We start from the raw sequence: 25,046 nt of genomic DNA, 5'->3' as shown, positions 1-25,046 counted from the left end.
CTTAGTATTACTATTTTGCTCCCCACAGGGTAATTTTTTAGACACTGGATACAAGATAAGCCTCCTTCTGTTCCTCTTAACACCAGCATGGAGAACAGAGACAGGACTCTTCTTTGCAGAAGCAAAAAGCGTGACAGTAGAACCATTGCCTCGTGAAAGAAAAATCTAAACACGTAGCTTACTGTCTGAGTCATCTGTGCTGCCCGGGCTGCCCCACTGCAAATCCAGAGCTGGTGGGGTGTGAATCACAGACACTTAATATTGCTCGTCCATTCCACAGGGATGGCCTCTGTGGCAGACGACCTGACCATACTTGGATGCCTTTTGCCCAGCCGTCACTGGCAACAGTCAACCTTCTGAAACAGCAGAAGGTCTTTCTCCTTGTTGAAGGTTGCCCTTAGGTGACCACATCTTTTTTAACAGTAGTTAACACCAGGAGCTATTTTGCTGTGCAGCTCGACTCACCTCTCAGACAGGTGTAGACCCTTTGTCTTTGTGGCTGGGGGCCCTGGTGACAGCTGCCATGCACTACAGAAATGATGCGTGGGATCCTGAGGGCCTGTGGCATGGGATGATAGGGCTGGATAAATGAGGTCAAATTAAAAAGAAACGGGACAGAGAGGAACGAATAAACTGTCTTGAGAGGAACAGTAGTATGTTCTCAGTAAAATGAAAGCCATCTTGACTTTGTATGCATTCATCGGCCACCTCGGCAAGGTCAGGCTTCTTCCTCCCTCCCCATTTCCTATCATTTAACTTCTACCGCTACCCAGCTCCATTTTGTCTACTCCAGCGAAAGTCATCAGGAACATGTTAAATGTGTCCCTTGGTACTTTTTGATCTTGTTGGCCTTCTGCTGAAGAATGGTGTTGATGACTCCCTTCCCAAAGCAACGCTCTCCTGGTTCCTGAGATACCCTCCCTCCTGGCTCTCTTTTCCGACGATCCCTGCTCAGTTTCTTCTGTGGCTTTCCTCCCCCGCCCCGACTCTTGTCCAAATGGTGGCACTGTCTTGGGTTCAGTTCATGGATGTTGTGCTTGGATACTGGTCTCAGTCTTAGCACCCCAGCCTCACCTGTGCCTAGGGCTTCAGCCCTGAGGTGCTGGCTTCTCGTCTCCATGTCCTTCCCTCTCAGACCTCTGTCATCTATTGGACGTCTCCACTGGAGTATTCCAAAGTATTTGGGCATTTCCGAGTCTACATTCTCAAGACTGAACCCATTCACCCCCTCTTCCTGATGAAATGCATCTTCCTTCTCCTGTTTCACCCAGTGTGGACAGCATGGTGTCATCTTAATTATATTTATGATCAGTCACTATGCTAAAGACATTACATGCCTTTTTCTCACTGAATCCTCAAAACAATTTGTTATTCTCATTTTGAACGTGAGAAAGCTGAGGTTCAGGAGATTAGAATGCTTGCCCAGCTTTTAAGTGGTAGAGCCAGGATCAGCACCCAGGGAGTCTGGGCCTCACTAACCACTACCAGGGCTGCCTGACTTGAGAGCTCACGCTCCTAACCACGTCACTCTACTGCGAGCACGACAATAACCCGGTGATCCCAGCACCAGGGCCACAACATTCAGTGTGGCGCCCAGCCTTAGCAGGTCTCCTGTCTCATCCAGGCCCGCGGCATCAGCTCAGACCCTCGTGCTTCCCATGGACTAACTGGCCTCCCTGCCTGTAGCCCCACCTGCTTCAGCTTCCCCTCCACACTTCCAGCCAGGAGCATTTTTTAAGGTGCACGTTGGATCCCATCATTCTCTTAATGAAAACGGCACTATTCAAGTCCAAAGCCCTTCGGTTCACAAGCAGTGCCCTTCATGAGTGGCTGGTCCTTTGTTTCACTCTTCAGCCTCTGCTCCAACCTTGAGAAGTTCTCCGAGGGCAATGATTGGTCTTACTCATCCTGAGCCCCAGCCCTGAATGTTTGTTGAATGAATGAATGCAGTGCTTCTTTGATGCAAAACTTTAATTAAATTTCTCTCTTCTAGATTCCAAAGGAAGCAAGCAATTGAATATTATAAACAAGTGATACAAATAAAGGAAAATGCGGGGACTTTCGCCAACTCCTCACTCGTCAGGAAGCAGCTAAGCATTAGCCTCAGTGACACCTTGTGTAAATTAGGTAATTGCTGATGTGTTTCTATTAGAAGTGGGTGACTTTTCCCTTTGACCTGCATACCTTGGTTATATTTTAAAATGTCTTCATTTTTTTTTTTTTTAATGATTTTTTATTATATTATGTTAGTCACCATACAGTACATCCCCGGTTTCCGATGTAAGGCTCGATGATTCATTAGTTGTGTATAACACCCAGTGCACCATGCAATACGTGCCCTCCTTACTACCCATCCCCAGCTTATCCCATTCCCCCACCCCCCTCCCCTCTGAAGTCCTCAGTTTGTTTCTCATAGTCCATAGTCTCTCATGTTTCATTCCCCCTTCTGATTACCCCCCCTTTCTTTATCCCTTTCTTCCCCTACTGATCATCCTAGTTCTTATGTTCCATAGATGAGAGAAATCATATGATAGTTGTCTTTCTCTGCTTGACTTATTTCACTTAGCATTATCTCCTCCAGTGCCGTCCATGTTGTAGCAAATGTTGAGAACTCATTCTTTCTGATAGCTGAGTAATATTCCATTGTATATATGGACCACAACTTCTTAATCCAGTCATCTGTTGAAGGGCATCTCGGCTCCTTCCACGATTTAGCTATTGTGGACATTGCTGCTATGAACATTGGGGTGCATATGGCCCTTCTCTTCACTACGTCTGTATCTTTGGGGTAAATACCCAGTAGTGCAATGGCTGGATCATAGGGTAGCTCAATTTTTAACTTTTTAAGGGACCTCCACACTGTTTTCCAGAGTGGCTGTACCAACTTGCATTCCCACCAACAATGTAGGAGGGATCCCCTTTCTCCACATCCTCTCCAACAATTGTTGTTTCTTGCCTTGTCTATTTTTGCCATTCTAACTGGCGTAAGGTGGTATCTCAGTGTGGTTTTGATTTGAATTTCCTTGATGGCTAATGATTTTGAACATTTTTTCATGTGTCTGTTAGCCATTTGTATGTCTTCATTGGAAAAGTGTCTGTTCATATCTTCTGCCCATTTTTTGATTTGTTTATTTGTTTCTCGTGTATTGAGTTTGAGAAGTTCTTTGTAGATCTTGGATACCAGTCCTTTATCTGTAGTGTCATTTGCAAATATATTCTCCCATTCCGTGGGCTGCCTCTTAGTTTTTCTGACTGTTTCCTTGGCTGTGCAGAAACTTTTAATCTTGATGAAGTCCCATAAATTCATTTTATCTTTTGTTTCTCTTGCCTTTGGGGATGTGTCATGAAAAAGGTTGCTTTGGCCGATGTCGTAGAGGTTGCTGCCTATGTTCTCCTCTAGAATTTTGATGGATTCCTGTCTCACATCGAGGTCTTTCATCCATTTGGAGTTTATTTTTGTGTATGGTGTGAGAGAGTGGTCAAGTTTCATTCTTTTGCATGTAGCTGTCCAATTTTCCCAGCACCATTTATTGAAGAGACTGTCTTTTTCCCACCGGATGTTTTTTCCTGCTTTATCAAATATTAGTTGCCCAAAGAGCCGAGGGTCCATTTCTGGGCTCTCTATTCTGTTCCATTGGTCTATGTGTCTGTTTTTGTGCCAGTACCATGCTGTCTTTGTGATCACAGCTTTGTAGTACAGCTCGAAATCCGGCATTGTGATGCCCCCAGCTTTGTTTTTCCTTTTCAACAGTTCCTTGGAGATTCGGGGCCTTTTCTGTTTCCATACAAATTTAAGGACTATTTGTTCCAGTTCTTTGAAAAATGTCCTCGGTATTTTGATCGGGATAGCATTGAAAGTGTAGATTGCTCTGGGTAGCATGGACATTTTAACTATGTTAATTCTTCCAATCCATGAGCATGGAATATCTTTCCATCTTTTTATGTCTTCCTCAATGTCTTTCAAGAGTGATTTATAGTTTCTAGAATATAGGTCCTTTACGTCTCTGGTTAAGTTAATTCCAAGGTAACGTATGGTTTTTGGTGCTATTGTAAATGGGATGGATTCCCTAATTTCTCTTTCTTCGGTCTCGTTATTCGTGTATAGAAATGCAACTGATTTCTGAGCATTGATTTTGTATCCCGCCACGTTACTGAATTGCTCTATAACTTCTAATAGTTTGGGAGTGGCTTCTTTTGGGTTTTCCATATAGAGTATCATGTCATCTGCAAAGAGAGACATTTTGACTTCTTCTTTGCCAATTTGAATACCTTTGATCCCTTTTTGTCGTCTGATTGCTGTTGCAAGGACTTCTAGTACTATGTTGAATAATAGTGGCGAGAGTGGGCATCCTTGTCGAGTTCCTGATCTTAAGGGAAAGGCTTCCAGCTTTTCCCCATTGAGAATAATATTTGCAGTAGGCTTTTCATAGATGGCTTTTATGAGATTGAGAAATGTACCTTCTATTCCTACACTCTGAAGGGTTTTAATCAGGAAAGGATGCTGTATTTTGTCAAATGCTTTTTCGGCATCGATTGAGAGGATCATATGGTTCCTGAGTCTTTTCTTGTTGATATGATGTATCACGCTGATTGATTTGCGAATATTGAACCACGCTTGCATCCCAGGTATGAATCCCACTTGATCGTGATGGATAATCCTTTTAATGTACTGTTGGATTCTATTAGCAAGTATCTTGTTGAGGATTTTGGCGTCCATATTCATTAGGGAAATCGGTCTGTAATTCTCCTTTTTGAGGGGGTCTTTGCCTGGTTTGGGGATCAAGGTAATATTGGCCTCATAGAATGAGTTTGGTAGCTTTCCTTCTGTTTCTATTTTTTGAAATAGCTTTAGGAGAATAGGTATTATTTCTTCTTTGAATGTTTGGTAGAATTCCCCAGGAAAACCGTCCGGGCCTGGAGTTTTGTTATTTGGAAGGTTGTTTATCACTGACTCAATTTCTTCATAATTAATTGGCCTGTTTAAGGAATCAATTTCTTCCGGTTTCAATCTTGGTAGTTTATAGGTTTCCAGGAAGGATTCCATCTCTTCCAGATTGCTTAGTTTATTGGCATATAGCTGTTGATAAAAATTTCTAATAATCCTTCCAATTTCAATGGTGTTCGTCGTGACCTCTCCTTTTTCATTCATAATTTTAATAATCTGGGTCCTTTCTCTTTTCTTTTGGATAAGTCTTGCCAGTGGTCTGTCAATTTTATTGATTCTCTCAAAGAACCAGCTTCTAGTCCTGTTGATCTGCTCTACTGTACTTCTGGTTTCTGCTTGATTGATTTCAGCTCTAATTTTGGTCAACTGCTTCCTCGTGCGTGGATTAGGCCTGTCCCTCTGTTGCTGTTCCAGCTTCTTGAGGTGAGAATATAAAAACTGCATTTTAGATTTTTCTATTCTTTTGAGTGAGGCTTGGATGGCTATGTATTTCCCCCTTAGGACTGCCTTTGCAGTATCCCATAGGTTTTGGACTGTTGTATTTTCATTCTCATTGGTCTCCATAAATTGTTTAATTTGATTTTTGATTTCCTGGTTTATCGAGTCATTCCTGAGCAGGATGGTTCTTAGTCTCCAAGTGTTTGAGTTTCTTCCAAATTTTTCCTTGTGGTTGAGTTCCAATTTCAGAGCGTTGTGGTCTGAGAATATGCAGGGGATAATTTCAATCTTTTGGTATCGGTTGAGACCTGTTTTGTGTCCCAGAACATGGTCTATTCTTGAGAATGTTCCATGGGCATTAGAATAGAATGAGTATTCTTTGGTTCTGGGGTGTAGTGTTCTATATATATCTATGAGGTCCAACTCGTCGAGTATGGCATTCAAAGCCTTTGATTCTTTGCTTAGTTTTTGCCAGGGTGTTCTGTCTATTTCTGAGAGTGGAGTGTTGAGGTCCCCTACTATTAATGTATTTTTATTTATATGTCTCTTTATTCTGGTTAAGAGTTGGCTTGTGTATCTTGCTGCTCCCCTGTTGGGGGCATATATATTTATAATTGTCATATCCACTTGTTGAATACTTCCCTTAAGAATAATATAGTGCCCTTCTGCATCTCTAACTATAGTCTGTAGTTTAAAATCCAATTTATCTGATATGAGAATTGCTACCCCAGCTTTCTTTTGAGGTCCATTTGCGTGAAAGATGGTACTCCATCCCCTTACTCTCAGTCTGAATGCATCTTTGGGTTCGAAATGAGTCTCTTGTAGACAGCAAATGGATGGGTCATTTCTTTTTATCCAATCTGCAACCCTGTGGCGTTTTATGGGATGGTTCAAACCATTTACATTAAGACTGATTACTGAGAGATATGATTTTAATGTTGCCATGTTGCCAGTAAAGTCTTTGTTTGTATTGGCTGTGACTTTCTGTTCTGTATCACTCTTGGGGCCTTTTTACTTTTATAGAACCCCCCGTAATATCTCCTGTAGGGCTGGTTTCGTGGTTACAAAATTGGTTAGTGACTGGCGATTCTGAAATGTCTTTATTTCTCCATCAATTCTGAATGACAGCCTTGCTGGATAAAGGATCCTTGGCTGCATGTTTTTCTCTGAAAGAGCTTTAAATATGCTCCCCCAACCCTTTCTCTCATTCCAGGTCTGTGTAGACAGGTCTGACGTAATTCTGATGCTTTTGCCTTGGTACGTGAGAAATTTCTTTGCCCTGGCCGCTTTCAATACTGTATCCTTGCATCTAATATTTGCGAATTGCACTATGACGTGACGTGGCGTAGGTTTGTCGTGGTTGAGCTTGGGAGGGGTCCTCTCTGCCTCTTGGACACGAATGTTTGTTTCCCTTGCTAGATTAGGGAAGTTTTCAGCTACAATTTGTTCAAATATCTCTTCTAGACCTCTGTTTTTCTCCACCCCCTCGGGGATGCCGATGATTCTAACATTGGATCGTTTCATTGAGTCAGTAATCTCCCGTAACCTACATTCGTGGGCGTGGATTTTTTTAAGACCATCTTCTATTTTCATTTTTTCCTCTATTAACCCATCCTCCAATTCACTAACCCGTTCCTCTGCTTCTGCGACCCTGGCCGTCAGAGCCTCTAGTTTTGCCTGCATTTGGCTCATAGAATTTTTAATTTCTGTCAGATTCGCTCTCATTTCTGTCCTTAGGGATTCTATATTCTCAGTAACCTTTTCGTTAATAGTTTTTTCAATTCTACTCATCATTTTGACCATCGTTACTCTGAATTCCATTTCTGATAATTTGGTTACATCCATATCCATTATTTCTGTGGCAGAGGCCACAGAATCACTGTCTTTTCTTTGCTGGGGGGGGCTTCTCCTTCTTGTCATTCTGATGAAGAGAGGTTGCGGGGTTTCCAGAGCCCAAATTATTGACTGGGTCCCAGGCCGTGCCCCTTGTTTTATAGGGATCTTAGGGATGTGGGCTTCTTCTTTAAAGATTTTATTTATTTATTTATGTGGCAGCCAACCAGCGAGAGAGGGAACAGAAGCAGGGGAGTGGGAGAGGAAGAAGCAGGCTCCCAGCGGAGGAGCCCGATGAGGGACTCCTTTCCGGAACGCCGGGATCACGCCCTAAGCCGAAGGCAGGCGCTCAATGACTGCGCCACCCAGGCGCCCGGGTTGTGGGCTTCTTGATTTTTCAGCCTGCCTTCTGTGTTCTGGGGGAGGGGCCTGCCGCGCCAATACTCAGGCAACCCTGTTTGGGTAGAGTCTCCGTGTCCCCTGCGAGGGAGGATGGGGATGGGCACTCTCTGAGCCGGTATTTCCAGGCTTTTGTTCTCTGGCGGCTTTCCCTGGCGGTTTGCTGTGCCTCTTCTGAGAGTCAGAGCAGCAGCGGCCAAATTTCAGCCTCTGTCACAGAACAGAGGGATTGCGGCCCGTTCTCTACTAATGTTCTGGCCACTTTAACTCTGTTTCTGTTGGTGCTGCTCAACCCTGCAGCGTCCCGGGATGTGCGCCCCACACCCGGCGTCCCAGCCCTCACTTCCAGGGCCGGCGCTGTCTCCTGTCCTGTGTTTCTAATGCCGCCAGCCGCCAGCCGCCCGTCCCGCTCCCGGATCTCCGGTCTCAGTCTGGATCCAGTGAGCGCACCGGGATTCCGGTGTTCTAGCGAGATGCCTGGTGGCGTCGGCGCACCGGCTCACGGTCTCTGTCTGCTGTTTTGCGGGTGCCGTCGCGCGAGCCTGCTCTCCTGCAAGTGGCTACCGCTTCCGGCGCCGAAACGCTGCCGGGCTCCCTCCCCTTCCGTTTATCTTCGATATCTGTGCACAGTTTCATGGCTCCCCGCTTCGTACCTCAATACTCAGCGCTGGAGATGTTCATTTGTAGAGATCCAGATGCGTCTTCCTGCGTCTCAGGCTGGTTCCGTGGTTGTTTAGGCTGGTCTGGTACCTATCCAGCTCGACTCGGAGGACCGGCTGAAAACGGTGTCTCCTACTCCTCCGCCATCTTAACTCCTCAGTCTAAAATGTCTTCATTTTTGAAGCAGGCGGCTCCTGTCCCACAGACTTTCAACTTGTTTACCTCCCCTCATTAGGAGCGTGTCTTAGTCTCCTTGGGCTGCTAGAACAGAATGCCATAGACTGGCAGGCCCGAACAACAGAGATGTATTTCTCAAAGTTCTGGAGCCTGGGGAGTCTAAGATCCAGGCTCTAGTAGACTTGGTGTCTGGTGAGAGCCTGCATGCTGGTCCATAGACAGCTGTTTTCTCACTGTGTCCTCACGTGGTGGAAGGAAGGGCACTTCTTTTATGAGGGCACTAATCCCATTCCTGAGGGATTCACCCACATGACCTGATCACCTCCCAAGGGCCTCATCTCCAAATACCGTCATTTGGGGGTTAGAACTTCAACATAAGGATTTTGGGGGTGGGCACAAACGGTCCATAACAGAAAAAGATCTTTTCTTTTTTCAGGATTTCATTTTTTTGAGAGAGAGACAGAGAGAGAGCACAACAGGGGGAGGGGCAGAGGAAGAGGGAGAAGCAGGCTCCCCACTGCGTGAGGAGCCTGAGGCAGGCCTGGATCCCAGGACTCTGAGATCAAGACCTGAGCCGAAGGCAGACACTTAACTGACTGAGCCACCCAGGGGCCCCAGAAAGAGATCTTCTAGAAGTCTTTCCATCCCAGCTCTCACTCTTGTAGGTGGGGTACCATGCCCAACCACACCCCTCTCCTGTTAGGGTAGGTTCCCTTCTTCCTCCCGATTCTGTTTTAAGACACTGTTTGTATAGGAATAGCCTGTTCGAGCTTATTCCTGTGATGCTAAAGTTAACACGTGGCCGAAAATCACAAGCGGCTCTTTGCATGGGCCCACCTTTGATTTTACATACAGCACGTAGGACGCAGTGCCTCAGACCTGGCCCGGAGATTTGAAGGCACTTTCTGATTAAAGATAAAAATGAAAAACTTAAAATGAAATGAAAATTAAAAACTGACAAAAAAATTTGCTCTTAAACCTGCCTAGGAAGGGAGGGGTTGGGCGCATTCCCTCCTCTTGCTACTTGTTGTTTCTGTTATTACCGTTTTGCTTCCCTTCATGGGAGAAGTTCCGATCCTTTCTTTGAGTTTCTTCCACCAGAATGTTATTATTGCCTGCGGTTTCTGGTGAATGCTGAGTTTCTTCTTCACTCGCACTGCTGTTACTGAACCCTAAAGTCAGTTTCGTGGGTCTGATGCCCAGTTAGCCAGTCTGAGCCACCGGGTTAGGAGCAGAGAAAGCTTTCTTATCTGAAGGGCAGCCGGATGGAAAGGAAGGTATCGGTCTCAAATCTGCCTTGTCTTTGCTGAGCCTAGGGACAGTTTATGTGAGGCTAACAAGGTATGTGGGGGTTGGGGTAGAGACCGGATGGGCCTCAAAACTTCGCAAGGAAAGGCTCAACTTCTGAGATATTGTGCTATGGGGACATCTGGGCTCCATCCAACGGTCTCAGAGGGTTCCCTGTTGGCTTCGTGTCTGAAAACAAGCGTTATCAGGTAGCTTCCCTCCTTGGTTCCTGTAGTGAGTGCTGGGAAAAGAAAACAGGGACAAGGTTAATGATTCTTGCAAGGCCTAGAGGAATGTGCTTCCGTGCAGCCCGTGAGGTTACAGTGGAGGAAGGGCCTAGTGACAGTTCACAGAGATAAAGAAACATATGCCCCGGTCAGGTGGAATTGATTCACATTTGACGGGCAGTCTGCCAGACCTCATGAGAGAGGGGTCCTCCTCGCCAGGCTCTGCTATAGTCAGGGACCAGAGTGACCGGGCCTGTCCTTCCCTGCCTCACTACTTATTTGGCCCAGGACCCCATTAGCTTGTTCTGCAGATAGGGGCCACACGGTGAGTTCTGTCCTTTGCCTGGAGTGTCGCTGCCAAACTTGGGAATTGAGGAGATTGGAGAGTTGAATTGGGGGCTGCAAATAATGCTCGGACAGCAGGCTGGAGGCCGGCTGCAGCTGGTGGGGGGGGGGAGGTGCCTCCAGTGAGTGAGTTCTCAGTGTGCCAGGTAGAGACCTCTCAGCCCTTGGGCTGCTTTATTTCTTCCAGTCGATTAGACCAGACATCTCAAGTGCCGTGACTAGAAAAATTTTGGAATACTGTCAGGGGTCAGAAAATCTCATTGCCACAGGCATGGCCAACTTCCACCTAAACAGGTTTTCAGCCCAGTGTGATTTTATCTCTCGGGATAGAAGTCTGGAGAAACCTAGACTGTCATGGGGGGAGGAAGGTTGGGGGGGTGGGGAGGGGGCGCAGGGAGCACTACTGTCATTTAGTGGGTGGAGGCCTCGGGTGCTGCTAAACACCTACCGTGCTCAGGACAGCCCCCAACAGCAAAGAATGATCCAGGCCAAATGTCAAAGTGCCAAGATCAGGGAACCGTGAGTTAATCAGCCACTTTCCCCAGCGTGCATGTCTGTTGTCTGTTTTGCAATAAAACACGACTGCTTTCAGCCTGGTCATTTGCTAAGGAGGAAGAAGGCTTTAATACTTGCTATCTGCAGAGAAAGACTATTTTCAGTCCATAGATTTAGGAGTGCGTTCGTGTGTGTGTGTGTGTGTGTGTGTGTGTACAATATTTTTTCAGTAATAGAGGTTTCTAGGCTGAGTGCATGAAGGATTTTGTTTGCAACCAGAAAATACAGATGCAAATCTATATAAAAGGAACCATACACTTAATCGGATTGCTTTGTATTACGAGTTTGTTACCAGACTTGGTGTCTGGTCTATGCCGGAATATAACACACTCATTTACTCTCAGGTAAGAAGTTCATGAGCGCGTGCATTCCACTTACACGTGGGAGCACTCAGCAACGAGTAACTCCAAGGGGTGGTTAGGACTTGGGGTCTATGTACCTGACTCAGCAGGGGAAAGGGAAGGAGAGAAAGGATAAGGGCTCTTAAGGGAAAAGCAAATTATTTTTTGGAAAGATAAATGCACCCTTAGGAGAATAAATGATGTGTAGTTTGTAACAATTTCTAAGTGTGGTGCCAGTTTCTTATGTCCTGGAGAGAAGATGTGAGTTGCCTTGGGGAGGGAATTTATAATGCTTGAGTCCTTTTGGGGGACTCTGCTTTTAGGCACATACAGGATTTCAAGAACTCAAATGCCTTAAGCTCAAAATAATTCTTATGTCATTAGGAATGTGGCATGCTTTGGGGTAGTATATCCGGATCCCCTTTGCCTACCTTTAACGGAGAATGTCCATCTGAATGGAATGTGCTTGAGTGGACTCCATAAAGTAAGAAGCAAGCCAGAGCCACATATACTCCCGACTCCTCACTATTTGCCGTTGTAAACCAAGCCTTAGGCCCTCTGTAGTAAAAGTGTTACCTAATGTCAGTCATCAGAGCACTCCTTCGACGCTAAGTAATTTTGCATTGAGAAGAAGAAGAACCATGATATACTGGCAATTACCAGTTATTTATTCAGCACACATTTATTTTAATCGCTTTATATATTGCAGTGCAGGATGGAATTGTAAGGATGTTTTATCTTGCCCGACTAGTTTGTAGATCTGGGGTGCTTTGGGAGAATTATGCACCCTATAAAGATAAACAAGCCTCCTACTGTCCCCCATCCTCCTGGGAGCACTCACTCAGCCCGGAGCTGTCCTCGCGGATGAGCAGGTCCAAGTGGTGGCTAACACAAGTCGTTGCTTGCATCTGTCCTTGTGACTATGGACTGGAGGCTCCTGTATGAAACTGTTTGTTCCCTTTGTCTCCAGCTTGTCTCCCTTGTGGGGCCAGTTCCTTGGGTGCTCTGCAGTGGGCTGCCTATCACTTCGAAGTTGTCCCTTAGGTCCTTCAACATAAATTTTATGAATGCCATATGGCCTGTATTTCAATTCAGATCATCCTACGCATACCTTCTAAATTTGGGAACAATCTGTCTCGGTCTTTTCTGGATGCAGTAACAGACAAACAGGTGGAAACAAGGTTCCCTGTGCTCGAAGGACTGTCCTCAGTGTACCCGAGATACGAAAGCAGAAGACAACTTTCACCTTTCACTAAATGCTTACTTTGTTAGGAGGCAAAACAAGCCTCTAATAAAAGATGTAACATGTGGAAGGTTTAGAACATGGCCTGGCTGGAGGAGGCTGAACTGGGTTTGAGTTCTAGCGTGGCTACAATCAGGCTTGGGGTCCCAGCAAGTCACAGGCTCTCTGGCCTAGGTCCGTCTCTGGCCCTATCTATAAAATAAGGGGGTTGAGTTCTTTGAGGCCCTCTACAGAGTTAGTAGTTCGCGCTTAAACGTAAAGGAAGACAATGATCAGTCGCGGGAGGTTTTTCAGGGAAAACCTCTGGGGAGGAACCCTTAAGGAAGTGGAGGGTGTGGGGCGCCTGGGTGGCACAGCGGTTAAGCCTTCGGCTTAGGGCATGATCCCAGCGTTCTGGGATCGAGCCCAGCATCGGGCTTCTCCGCTGGGAGCCTGCTTCTTCCTCTCCCACTCCCCCTGCTTGTGTTCCCTTTCTCCCTGGCTGTCTCTCTCTCTCTGTCAAATAGATAAATAAAATCTTAAAAAAAAAAAAAGGAAGTGGAGGGTGTGAGCTGGCAGAGGAGGGGGCACTTCTAGGCAGAAGACCTGCATGAACCAACGTAGGAATAAAGAAAGATGTGGAGGGGAAAAATTGGGGGCTGTCATGAGGAGCCATGAGAAAGGGTGGGACAGGATGTGAAGAAGCAGGAGAGCAGGCAGTGGTGGGAGGCGGCGGCATGTGCTTGTGCGTCTGAAGGTTAAGTCTGAAGAAGACTGGGGGGCCCGTGATTCTCTCATGGGCTCATTCTCCTTAGGAGATTGTTTTAGAAACTATTTACAATTATCTAGAGCTCATTAAGACTGTCTAAAGTCTGTCTACAAGTTCAGAGTGAAGCAAATTCCCTGTCCCCTCAGAGGTCCTTGTAGCTGGACTAAGAATCAAGTCGACACAAGACAAATTAACAGGAGAAAATCAGATTTAATAGCTCACAATTGGGGAATCCACACAGACATAGACATTCCAAAGACAGGCAAAATGAGGTATATATGTCACCCTGAACTAAGGAGAACTGGGACTTTGGCGGAAAGGAAGACAATTCACAGGGACAGTAAAGAGAAGTGTTTGGTAATTGGGTGGTTGCCCTGCTGTGCCCAAGGGTCACTCGGATAAAAGTCTCTGCTAACAACCCTTATTCTGGGTACGACCCCTGTTTAGATTCTTCTGTGTAGTTGAGGGAAGGGCAGAAGTTTCTCTGGAGACTGCATGGTCTCCACTGCCTTGAGTTCAAAATAATCTTCATTTCAAAGTGGCTCTTCTTGGGGTGGCCTGCCTCAGGCCTCCACCATCTTTGGTAAATCAACCCCGATGCTCATTACCTCTTCACATCCACTCACCCAGCTCTATTTTTCTTCATGGTACTTAGTATGACTACAGTTATGTATTTATTTGCTTGTTTGTTTGTTTTTTAAATTTGCCTCCCTTCCTAAAAAGAAGAGATTTGATCCGTCTTCCTTACAGTGTATACCTAACTCTTAGAACAGTGGAGGGCCCTAGTAGTTGCCCAGTATGTGTTTGCTGAGTGAATGGGTGTGTGATGGAGTAAAGGCCTTTGCTAATTCAGATTTCCCCTTCCCCATTTGGAAAGCAAGCACTGATTATTAAAGGTATTTTATTTTTAAAGATTTATTTACTTGGGAGGGGGCAGAGGAAGAGGGAGAGAGAGAATCTTAGTGGACTCCCTGCTGAGCAGGGAGCCAGACACGGGGCTCGATCTCATGATCCTGAGACCATGACCTGAGCTGAAACTAAGACTCAGACGCTTAACCAGCTGTGCCACCCAGGTGCCCCAAGGGCATTTTAAATGTTAATTACTTGTGTTATCATTCATTCATTTAACAAGTATTTACTGCACCCTAAAGCAGTAAAAACAGATTTTATTTAGGACTGTTGCAATAGGGGAAAAGGGACCTCAGTACAGAAGTGGGCTCAACTCTGAACACAGCATGGGCAAGTGGGAATGTATAGCTAAGGAGCAGGGAGGGGGTCAGTGGATAGAAAATTACTGAGAGGAAACATAAGGGGTAAGAAACTCTGGCTCAATGAACCTAACAGGGTTCTTGCTGAAGGCGGGCCTCATCTGGGGTGTGATGGGGAATGAGGAACCCAACGTCCAGGGTGATCAGACATTGAGGGTGGCTAAATTGACTTAGCAGGATTCTGGATGAACCTGGGCAATGCAGAGATGAACATGGAAGCCCGAAGTGAGACCTAGTTGAAAAAGAGCTCGAAGAGCCTGAGTAGAGTTTGGTCAGTTGGAGAATCTTAGGTGACAATCTGTGTGTTAGTTCCTGGAGCTATAGCAGTGAGCTGGACGGAGAGAGACCAACCCTGCCATTACTGAGCTCACACTGAGGCAGATGGCTGTCAGACAACTAAATACAAAACAGTGTAGCTGTGTAGTCCTATGGACACGGTGCTTAGACAACTGGGTCCACAGGAGCTTCACTCTAACTGTGGAAAATGCTCTCATGGCAAAATACAACCACTAACAGGACCTTGATCTGTTGGAGGGAGGGGATACATTGGGGATGCTTCTCTGGAAGTGATGCTGATACTGAATCTGAAGGATGAGAAATCACTTGCTAAGTAAAGAGGGGTAGGGTGGGGGAGAGTCATCCAGGCACTGGGAACAGAATTTGCAGAGCTGGAAGGAGCTAAAAAGGCCAATGTAGCTAGAATGCAGAGAGCAATGATAGGAAGAGGGTGCCCGAGGAGGATGTCAGAGAGGTGTTGGGCCGATCACAGTCCCCAAGGCCTGGTCAAGGATTTGGGATGTCACTGTATGAGCAGTTGGAAGCCAGTGCGAGGTTTTTGCAAAGCAGAGGGACTGTGGGAGACCTGGGGTCATCATCCCTTTAATGTAGCCTTCATGAGAGATTTCTAACACAATATGCCATGCCAGAATAATTCAGTGAGCCAGAGTCATTAAGAACCTCAAAGGATCCGTTTTTTTTTTCTTTTTAAGTTGGGAGGGGGGGGTCAGAAAGAGAGAAAGAATCTTAAGCAGGCTCCATGCCCAGCTCAGAGCCCTATGCGAGGCTTAATCTCACGACCCTGAGATCATGACCTGAGCCAAAGTCAAGAGTCTGATGCATAACCACTGAGCCACCCAGGCACCCCCAAAAGGATCCTTTTTTGACATTCATTTTCTATTTCTTTCCAGTGTGAGTATTTTGACCTCTCAAACAGACTATGAACTCCCAGGGGACAGTGGCCTTGTCAAAGCATGAGAAAGAGTGCTAGCCATAGGAAGTGCTCTGGCACTGCAGGAAGGGTGTGGAAGGGCATCAACAGGTTCTGTTCAGGTATTTACACAGTTCCCCGAGCATCCAGCAAAAGCAGTCACTGTGCTCCCGGCCAACAACATTGAAAGAAATGACCCCAATTGCATTTTAACCTATTGAAAACAATCGTCTTTAGTAGACTTTCCATATTTTGGTTTAGATTATAGATGAACAACGATAAATTACTAGCTTGAAAGTTTTTTGGCACCTTCTTAGTCTTTTATTATTCCATTTGATCAACGTGTAAAATCCAGTGTAATCTTGCAAGCTGGAAGATAGTGGGCTTCCAGCAAGGATAATTCAGATTTTAATTATAGCGTTTTTATGCATGAAGTTAGAGTAAACACATATTAAGATGATGGGTTTGTGAGGAGCAATACATTCTACATTTTGTTTCTTCTTCTGATTATAGTTTTGTGAGACACTTATTCAAAACTGAAATCTTTCTGCATCATTTATCCTTTACAGCTTGTCTCCCCTCAATTTCAATCCAGTTTCAAAACAAATCTGAGCCTACTAATCTGGTTAATTCTAGAGATTTTAATACTAATCCTGACTTTGAAAAGAGGATTTTTGTGATTTGTGTCCCAAGCTACTTCTTTTTTTTTAAGATTTTATTTATTTATTTATTTGACAGAGATAGAGACAGCCAGCGAGAGAGGGAACACAAGCAGGGGGAGTGGGAGAGGAAGAAGCAGGCTCCCAGCGGAGGAGCCTGATGTGGGGCTCGATCCCAGAACACCGGGATCACGCCCTGAGCCAAAGCCAGACGCTTCCTAACTGCGCCCCCCAGGCGCCCCCCAAGCTACTTCTGACACAGAGCCACCCTCCTGTTCTCCTTCTCTGATAAGTGCTTTAAATCCGCCTTTTGAGAAATGATTTCAGTGGGAACGTGGCTTTTCATATTCCATTATATCAAGCTGAGTGTTCTGTACTGAATTGTTTATTTTGGAAGAAGTATGGTAGATGAACTTTATGTTACTTCCCTCTCCCTGGGATTCTTTTAAAAAAGAAATGCCAACCATCGCAGTCAAATTTAGAAGGAAGAAATTAAACAAAAGCTCTAGTGGGTGACTTTCAGTAGGGTGAGTCAGTCCTCTCTCTTCATATGATTTTTAAATGCTCGGCTCAGCCATGGTCCTTTTCACTACAGCAGTAGGTCCCTTAATCCAAAAGGTCAGGCAAGTGATATAGACAGACTGTTTTTTTTTTTTTTTAAATAATTGGATCCTCTGATTGCAATTAGATGTCATCTTTCTCAAAATGCATCACCCACAATTTCCAGTTTTGGCTTCTGTAAGGTGAGACCTTAGACAATAGTGATGCAGTCTGTGCTGGATCCTTCTAGATTGCTACCTCTTTCTTCCCTCATGCTTCTACTGTTGCCTTGCCCTGGAATTTCAAAGAATTCCAAAGCATTCAGCCTGTTTTTCAGAGAAAACAACTCTCCTTCATTTCACATTAAATATCTCATCAGTTTGTACCGTACTTAATTTAGTTACCAAAATGAGACTAACAACCCAGTTGACTCTTGGTCACGCTAGAACCCAATAGTGAGGAGCGGAAGGCTGTCAGCACAGCAGAGATGAGCCTACTAGCTGCAGGCACTGAGTGTGTCCTGGGCATCAGCTAGCATGTTTTACAGAGGAATTAGAGGGCCCTGGTGAATCCAGCAGTCTGAGGCATGTCTGTTAACAGGGCTTCCTTTCTACTTGTGTAGATTTCATCATTTTTATCTATTTATTTATTTTAATTAATTTATTTTTAAAGATTTTATTTATTTGAGATAGAGAGAATGAGTAGTGGGAGGGTCAGAGGGAGAAGGAGAAGCAGACTTCCTGCTGAGCACAGAATCTGACCTGGGGCTTGATCCCAGGACTCTGAGATCATGACCTCAGCAGAAGGCAGATGCTTAACTGACTGAGCCACCCACGTGCCCCAGGTTTCATCATCTTTAATGGATTATAAATTTGTAGATACTTTTGGTTGCAGGAGAATGTCAAATAGCCCTCACAAGTTTAGATTACTTTTTTTGTAGAGAGAGAGCATACAAGCCGGGGTGGGTGGGGAGAGGCAGAGGGAGAGGGAGAGAGAAAACCTCCCAACCCTGAGATCATGACCTGGGTTGAAATCAAGAGTCAGACACTAACCGACTGAGCCACCCAGGTGCCCTGCTCAGAACACGTTTTAACCTGGAAAGGACTCTAGAGATTACTCAGCTAATTTTAAAGCTGAGAAAATAGCAGATATGTTATATACTTACCCTGGTACAATTGATCAGAGAATCCTATTGATTAGATAATAAAATCATCGAGGCTCAGAAAGACCTATTGACATTCTGAACCTTGCAGCTAGTAAGTTGTAGACTGAAGACTTGGAGCCCTGTCCTCTGACCCTAAATCCCATGCTCTCTTTACTGTTTGTGAGCTCTTGGAGGTTGTAGCCTTGTTGGGAAGATAAGCACATAAAATTAACTGACATCAGGGGTGCCTGGGTGGCACAGCGGTTAAGCGTCTGCCTTCGGCTCAGGGCGTGATCCCGGCATTATGGGATCGAGCCCCACATCAGGCTCTTCTGCTATGAGCCTGCTTCTTCCTCTCCCACTCCCCCTGCTTGTGTTCCCTCTCTCGCTGGCTGTCTCTATCTTTGTCAAATAAATAAATAAAATCTTTAAAAAAAAATTAACTGACATCAATGTGATATGTGCTGTGACAGACGTTGGTAGAAGGTATGGGGAAGCACATAAAAGAAGCAACAAGTAAGACTTTCCAGAGAAAGTGACTTGGCTATGAGTCCTGACAGGTGCTTATCTGGCAAAGAAGGTGAGGAAGAGCATTTCAATCAAGGTGGATCCACATGAACAAAGCAAGGTTCGCGGCATGGAAAAATCCTATCTACCATATTAAAGGGTTTGTCAGGGGAGCTGCTGTAAGATTTCCAGCATGAAGGGTCATGAACAGATTTGTATTTTAGATATAATATTCTCATGGCTGAATAGAGGATGGGATTGGTGAGAGGAAACTGGAGAGTCTCTTATGTTAGTAAAGGACAGTAGAAATGGGGAGAAAGAGTTGTATTTGAGAATTGATTGGATGTGAGAGGTGAAGGAAGGAACAAAGGTATTCCCCAGTTTATGGCTATCCCGTAGGTCATTGCATCTTGGTAGATGAGGTTGTTGCCATTCCAAGATAGGAAGCACAGGCTGAGAATTAGGGTGGGAGCCATGATGAGCTAATTCAGGGCATGTTGAGTTTGAATCTCTTATCCACATGGAGACATTCAGTAGGCAGTGGAATATATGAGTCTGGGGCTTAGGAGCTAGAAGACCGAGCTGGAGAAACATATTTTGAAGTCTCTGGCATATGCTTGGTAACTCAACCTCGTAGAATGGTTGAAAGAGCTAAGAAGAATATAAGTCAAGACGATGGCAGGAGATAAGACTTGGAAGAATGCCAGTATTTAAAGGGTGGGCAGAGTAAAGAGTTGTACCAAAGCTGAGGAAGGGCTCTAGAGGTAAGCTGAGAATCAGTGAAGTCATAGAAGCTGAGATAGGAGAGACCTGACAGCTGACCACCAGGTTGAGAGCAGACCACTGCAACACAGAGGTCACAGGGAACCTTCAGTTTTGGTGGAGTGGTAGGGACAAAAGCCTGTGAAGGAGAGAACAATGAATTTGTTCCATCTACCCAAAGGTGGGCTCTGCACAGGCCCTCGAATGGGTGGAATGAACTCATGCAGTACTGAGGCGGACGGGCGAGGTCCCTGTGAGAAGACTCGTCAGTGGTCTCAGTGGCGAGGGGTGGGGCGTAGGACCCCTCCACCCCCAAATGCACACCCACCCTCTTTTATTATTTTGTTTTGGGCAGAAATTGAAGGGCCATGGAGACATCCAATGGCAACTTTTTACTTTATTTGAGACAATGATGACTTTCTCCCTCCCTAATACGTTTGAAGGCCACATTTATTGAAAAGAATGAGAAAACAAGCTTAGTTTCTCAAACTGAAGGGCTTCTGACAAAGAAACTTTAGCCTTGGCATACTTATCGAACAAAAAAAGGCTTTCAACAAAGAACTTCTAGATATTGCATAATCCTCCTTCCTCATTACACATTTGCGGCACGTCTTCTGGGCGGAGAATAGAGATAGTGATTGTCTCCACTTCTTAGCCATTTACTCCCAACACAGCAGGGTGGGGGTGGGGGTGGGGTTGGTGGGGTGGGGGAATGGGGTGTGGGGGGGTGGGGGGTGGGGAGGGAAGGGAGTTCACTGTTGGGCAGGGTCCACAGAGCCATTCAGGGAGACTTCCTGAGAACCACCACCAACACCTGAGATCTTCCTTGTCACCTGGTGACAACCACCTGCACTGCAAATATGGGCTGAGGAGAAAGCAAACACTGGCCTGGCCTTGCAAAATCCCGCTTATTAGGTGACAGCACATATTAGAGTAAGCATGAGGAACAGGCTTAAATTTCAGTAGAATAAAGACTAGACAAGGTTGTACTTTAGAAGAATACTTAAAAGGACTGAGGATTGTCTTCAGATAAAATATCTTGCTTTCTTTTTCCAGAGGAAATAGTAAAGACACCCTTTTTTTTAAAAAAAATATTAAGCAGTAAAAAAGTGTGTGCATGGGGGAGGACTAGGAAAACTTACCACTTAAAATCTGAGAACAGATTTTCAAGGTAGTGGGTGGGACTGTCCCCCCTATTCCCACCTCTGATTCACATTCTGTCCACAAGTACAAAATAGAAAAGATGACTGATGGTTCCTTCTGACCTATATTTTTTGGAAAAATCTAATAGGGAACCGATGCAACAGGGAGAATGGTGTTTTCTTTTACCCACTTCTAGAAGTTATGGAAGTGCTTGGATCCCAGCAAACTGGCTTTGAATCCCAGTTCTGCTGTTTTTTGGACATAACCTCTCTGAGTCTCAATTGTCTTACTGGCCGAAAGGGGAAAATAATGTCTGTCTGTAGGGTTATTCTGAGGATTTAATGAGATGTGGTATGCAGAACAACCAACAATGCCCAATTAATGTTAGGTTCCCTTCCCCCCCAGAATGAGGAGTTGAAGTGACAAGAGGTTCAGTAATTTCTCTCCAATTTTAGTGAACCCATCCTGGTCTGTCTTCTTCACTGGATTGGGAGGACTGACCAGGCTGGTACTGACCCCAAGGGAGGATGGGGTGGACCGCGGCTGGGCCTGAGGCAAGGATGTCCTTTTCTGGCACCTACAATGCTTGTTGCCAGAAAGAAGTAATTAGATCGTGTCTGAGGTCAAATCTATAGATACAGGTCCAGAATGGATCCTGAGGGTAAACGGGCCTGGGGAGCCAAGATGTGTGGCCAAGAGGGAGTCTGAGGAACAGAAGCCTGAAATTGGGCTGAGGACAGCGGTCTGTGTGACAAGTTAGAGCCTCTTAAAGGGCCTGGGGCAGAATGAACATTCTGTGGGGTCTGGCTATTGGCATCCAGAGGATCTCTAAGAATGAGTTCCTGCTCAGCCACCACAGGAGACCTTCTGGCTTGCTTCTTCTCCCCTTTACCTTGTAAGGCCAGTTCAGGCCAATGCAGTGTGGCCATCCTGAGCAGAGTAATTCACAAGTGCATTCTGCTGTGCTAGATTGGGCCAGCTGGGAACATCATAGGGAGTTATGAAAATAATTTAAAAAGAAGCAAAATAGCCACAGATGGCCAAACAGAGCCAAGAGCTACAACTGCCTACCAGATTTTGAGACCTGGGTTATGACTCATGAAGCAGAGATACAGAGAGAGAACATTTCTGCAAGCAGAAGCCACAGCTGGTCCTCAGAAGAAGAACATTCCAGTATGAAGGAAGGGGTGGTTTAGTATAGCAGTCGGGGACACGGGTTTGGGGATGAGGCAGACCCTGGATAGCAAGTTGCTTAACTTCTGTCAGTTTTCTTCTCTTGAAAAGACAATGGATATGCACCATAAATTCTCTGGAAGGACACATGTTTTAGGAGAAAGCTGCACAGATGGGGACCGAGATGAGAGAGACAATTTTTTACTTCATATCTTTATACATTTTCATTTTGAACCATGTGGATGTGTGTCCTATTAAAAACCTAAATGAGAGGGAAAAAAAAGGCAAGTGATGATAGTTTATGCCTTACAGGATTACACAGGCCTGACAGATGACAATCACTCACATAATTTATGGTTGTTGTTATTATTATTAATATATGGACGCTGGCTGGGCCATCTGCCAGTGGTTTTCACGCTGACATTGTTGGCAGGCTCTTTGCCACATATCCAGAGTGACGCCCTATATGCCCTGGCCTTCCATTATGTTGATAGCCAGGGGTATAAATTCAGCTCCTTAAGAGCAGCTTTGTAAGTGGGTAAACTGAGTAAATGAGTATCACTAGCAAATTAGATTATAAAATACATATGTATATATTTTTACTTTTAACACCTTTTAGAGAATTATATTAAATTATTGACAGTGGCACCTGGCATTGTATAATGAACACCTATAGACCCTTCACCTATATTCACCAGTTACATTTTGACCACGTTTGCATTCTTTCATACACACACACACCATATATTTTTTTTCTGAACTATTTGAACATTAACTGCTGATACGACACTTACATCTGTAAATACTTCAGCTTGTGTTTTCCAAGTACAAGGACATTCCCCTACATGACTGCAATACAACAATCAAACCTAGAAACTTTAACCATGGCATAAGGCAATTTATCTAATGTGCAGTTTATATTCCAATGTCCCCGAGTGTTCTAGTAAATGTTCCTTACAGTTGTTTTTTTTTTTCAGCATGTGTTGCCTTTATTTTTTTATTTATTATTTATTTTTTTAATGATTTTTTTATTATATTATGTTAGTCACCATACAGTACATCCCTGGTTTCCGATGTAAGGCTCGATGATTCATTAGTTGTGTATAACACCCAGTGCACCATGCAATACGTGCCCTCCTTACTACCCATCACCAGTCTATCCCATTCCCCCACCCCCTCCCCTCTGAGGCCCTTGGTTTGTTTTTCAGAGTCCATAGTCTCTCATGCTTCATTCCCCCTTCTGATTACCCCCCCTTTCTACAGTTGTTTGTTTTTTGATCCAGAAACCTGTGTAAGATCTTCCATTGTATTTGTCTTCCTCTTAGCCTAGAACCTCTAAGTAGGCTTGTTTTATCTTTCATGGCATTGACATTTTTGAAGAGTCTAGGTGGGGTTCTGCTCTACCCTCCCCGCCTCAGAGTCCTTCAATTTGTATCTGATTGTTTCCTTATAATTAGATGTAGGTTGAATGTTTTTGGCAGGAATGCTACAATAGATGATACTCCAATGCCACTTTTTAAAAATATGGAATGCTTCATGAATTTGCATGTCATCCTTGTGTAGGGGCCATGCTAAATCTTCTCTGTATCACTCCGATTTTGATATATATGCTGCCAAAGTGAGCGCCCAATGCCATCTTTTATAAATTTTTTTCACCCTTCCCTTTTAAATATGTGAAACTAGGAGTAATTTATAAAAATTCTAATATTTGTATTTTCACATATCCAGCAGGTCAGTTATTGATAAGTGACTCTGGTCACCACGTCATGACTGAAGCAGTGGCCTATTTGTACAGATCACTTGATTTAAGGGCGACCTACCTGGGATCTTCTCATTCATCAATCCATGGAATCTTGCAGTGAGTTTCTGTTCTGTGTCTCAAAAAGAAACATGCTTCTAAGGCTGTTCACCTTAGATATGTGACCTCTTGACAATTTTTGATCTTTTGCAGGCTTCTGAGGGAAATTGAGTGGATCAGGAGTAGGAGATGTTGGCCTCAAGGCAAGAGCCGGCAGCATTCTGAGGGTTCTAGGAATGGCACCTCGTTATGGGAACACTTGCTTAAATTAAACTACCACAGTGCTCAGAGTGCTAATACAGTGAGCTCTGTAATATGCATGAATGCAGATAAGCTACAGAGAGCTAAAAGCATGGACTTGGCATCTCACACAATTTCAGATAAATCCAAATGTGCCTCTGGGAAAGGGAAAAAGGTCTTGAGACCCATTATTTCTGTTTCTATTGAGAAGACCCCACGGAAGACACAAAATAATGTTGAGCTATGGAATGGCCCAGAGAAAGAAGCTTCACTGAAAAAGCAAGATTATTCCTCTAAGATCTTATCTTTGGGTAAAATGGATGGTGTAGTCAAGCTTTCACGGCAAAGGATTTTGTCAGCTAAAGGCAAGAGTGAAAAAGGCCAAATCACCACAATTTACCCGCATCCCTTGGTAATAGGATCTCTTAGTACAAATAATCCCTTCTTCGTATCAGAAAAGTGGCTTTTTCATAGCCCAGATTACAGTTCAATTTCCCAGAAGAGTTTTTTTGAGGGACGACCTCAGTTTGAAACCAAATTGTTGAAGACCTCAAATGATACTAATAAAGTATAAAAATTACCATGGGCTTTTTTGTGTCTGTAATTTCTTTCTAGCTGTCCTTATTTAGAACTCCTTGATGAGGTATCTTCTCTTATAACTCTTAGAGGTGATGATAAAGTCTAGGGTTTTGATTTTTTAGCTCTTTAAAATGTTGTAACAGATTGTAGCTAAAAAGAACAATTTTGAAGTGATTCACATTTGTGTGGTAGGTAGAAGAAAGTTGCTCTCACAGGGTTCCATATCTAAAAATGTGCTGAAGCCAGTGTTAATATAGTTCTAATTGGGTTACAGTTATGTTGCTATAGTTCATTTTGGATTTATGAATTGATTTTCCATGTAAACAAATTTTATAATTGCTATCACCAAAACTTCTTTTATGAAACACAAATAAGAAAAGATAAATTGGAATAAACCAAAACCAAAAAGTAAGTTTAATGTCCCAGAGTCCATGGATTCGATATCTATTTTAAACATTTCAATTGTCTCTCACCAGTGATTTGTTACCCATTAACTGTTCAGGATTACTTATTGGCTACCTTATCACCCAACTAAATCCTACATACTATGTTAGGAAGCCAAATGGAAGAATGGGCTCAGCTGTGTGACTTCAGGAAAATTATTTCACCTCTCTTAGCCTCAGTTTCATTAGTTATAAAATGGCAGAAATCCCAGCGCCTGCTTCTCAAGATTGCTGAGAGGATTGCATGAGATAATGCACACAGCAAGCCTTTAATGAACAGCAGTTGTTCTCTGTAACGGCCAAACTCAGAGGCCACCTTGTTCCAGAAAGCCTCTTCCGACCCCTCCAGCCAACAACTTAAGCGTGCGAGAATGCCTGGGTGGTC

At 44.4% G+C, this 25,046-nt stretch overlaps 1 protein-coding gene and 1 non-coding gene across 2 annotated transcripts; one reads left to right on the top strand and one right to left on the bottom strand.

Moving 5' to 3' along the window:
* Window positions 1-1,961: 1,961 nt before the first annotated feature.
* On the top strand, window positions 1,962-24,246 carry LOC121104416 (putative tetratricopeptide repeat protein 41; the record flags this gene model as incomplete). The annotated part of the gene is made up of 3 exons (XM_040637387.1): window positions 1,962-2,127; window positions 23,330-23,459; window positions 23,553-24,246. Coding segments are annotated over 3 exons (957 nt in total), but the record flags the coding sequence as incomplete, so codon positions are not given.
* On the bottom strand, window positions 23,120-23,227 carry LOC121104495. The gene has a single exon (XR_005836820.1). It is a non-coding gene; the product is annotated as a U6 spliceosomal RNA (small nuclear RNA).
* Window positions 24,247-25,046: the final 800 nt, after the last annotated feature.

This window comes from Ursus maritimus, unplaced genomic scaffold, assembly GCF_017311325.1.
Source record: "Ursus maritimus isolate PB19 unplaced genomic scaffold, ASM1731132v1 scaffold_21, whole genome shotgun sequence".
Lineage (NCBI taxonomy): Eukaryota > Metazoa > Chordata > Mammalia > Carnivora > Ursidae > Ursus > Ursus maritimus.
This window is presented reverse-complemented; position numbering and strand designations above follow the sequence as displayed.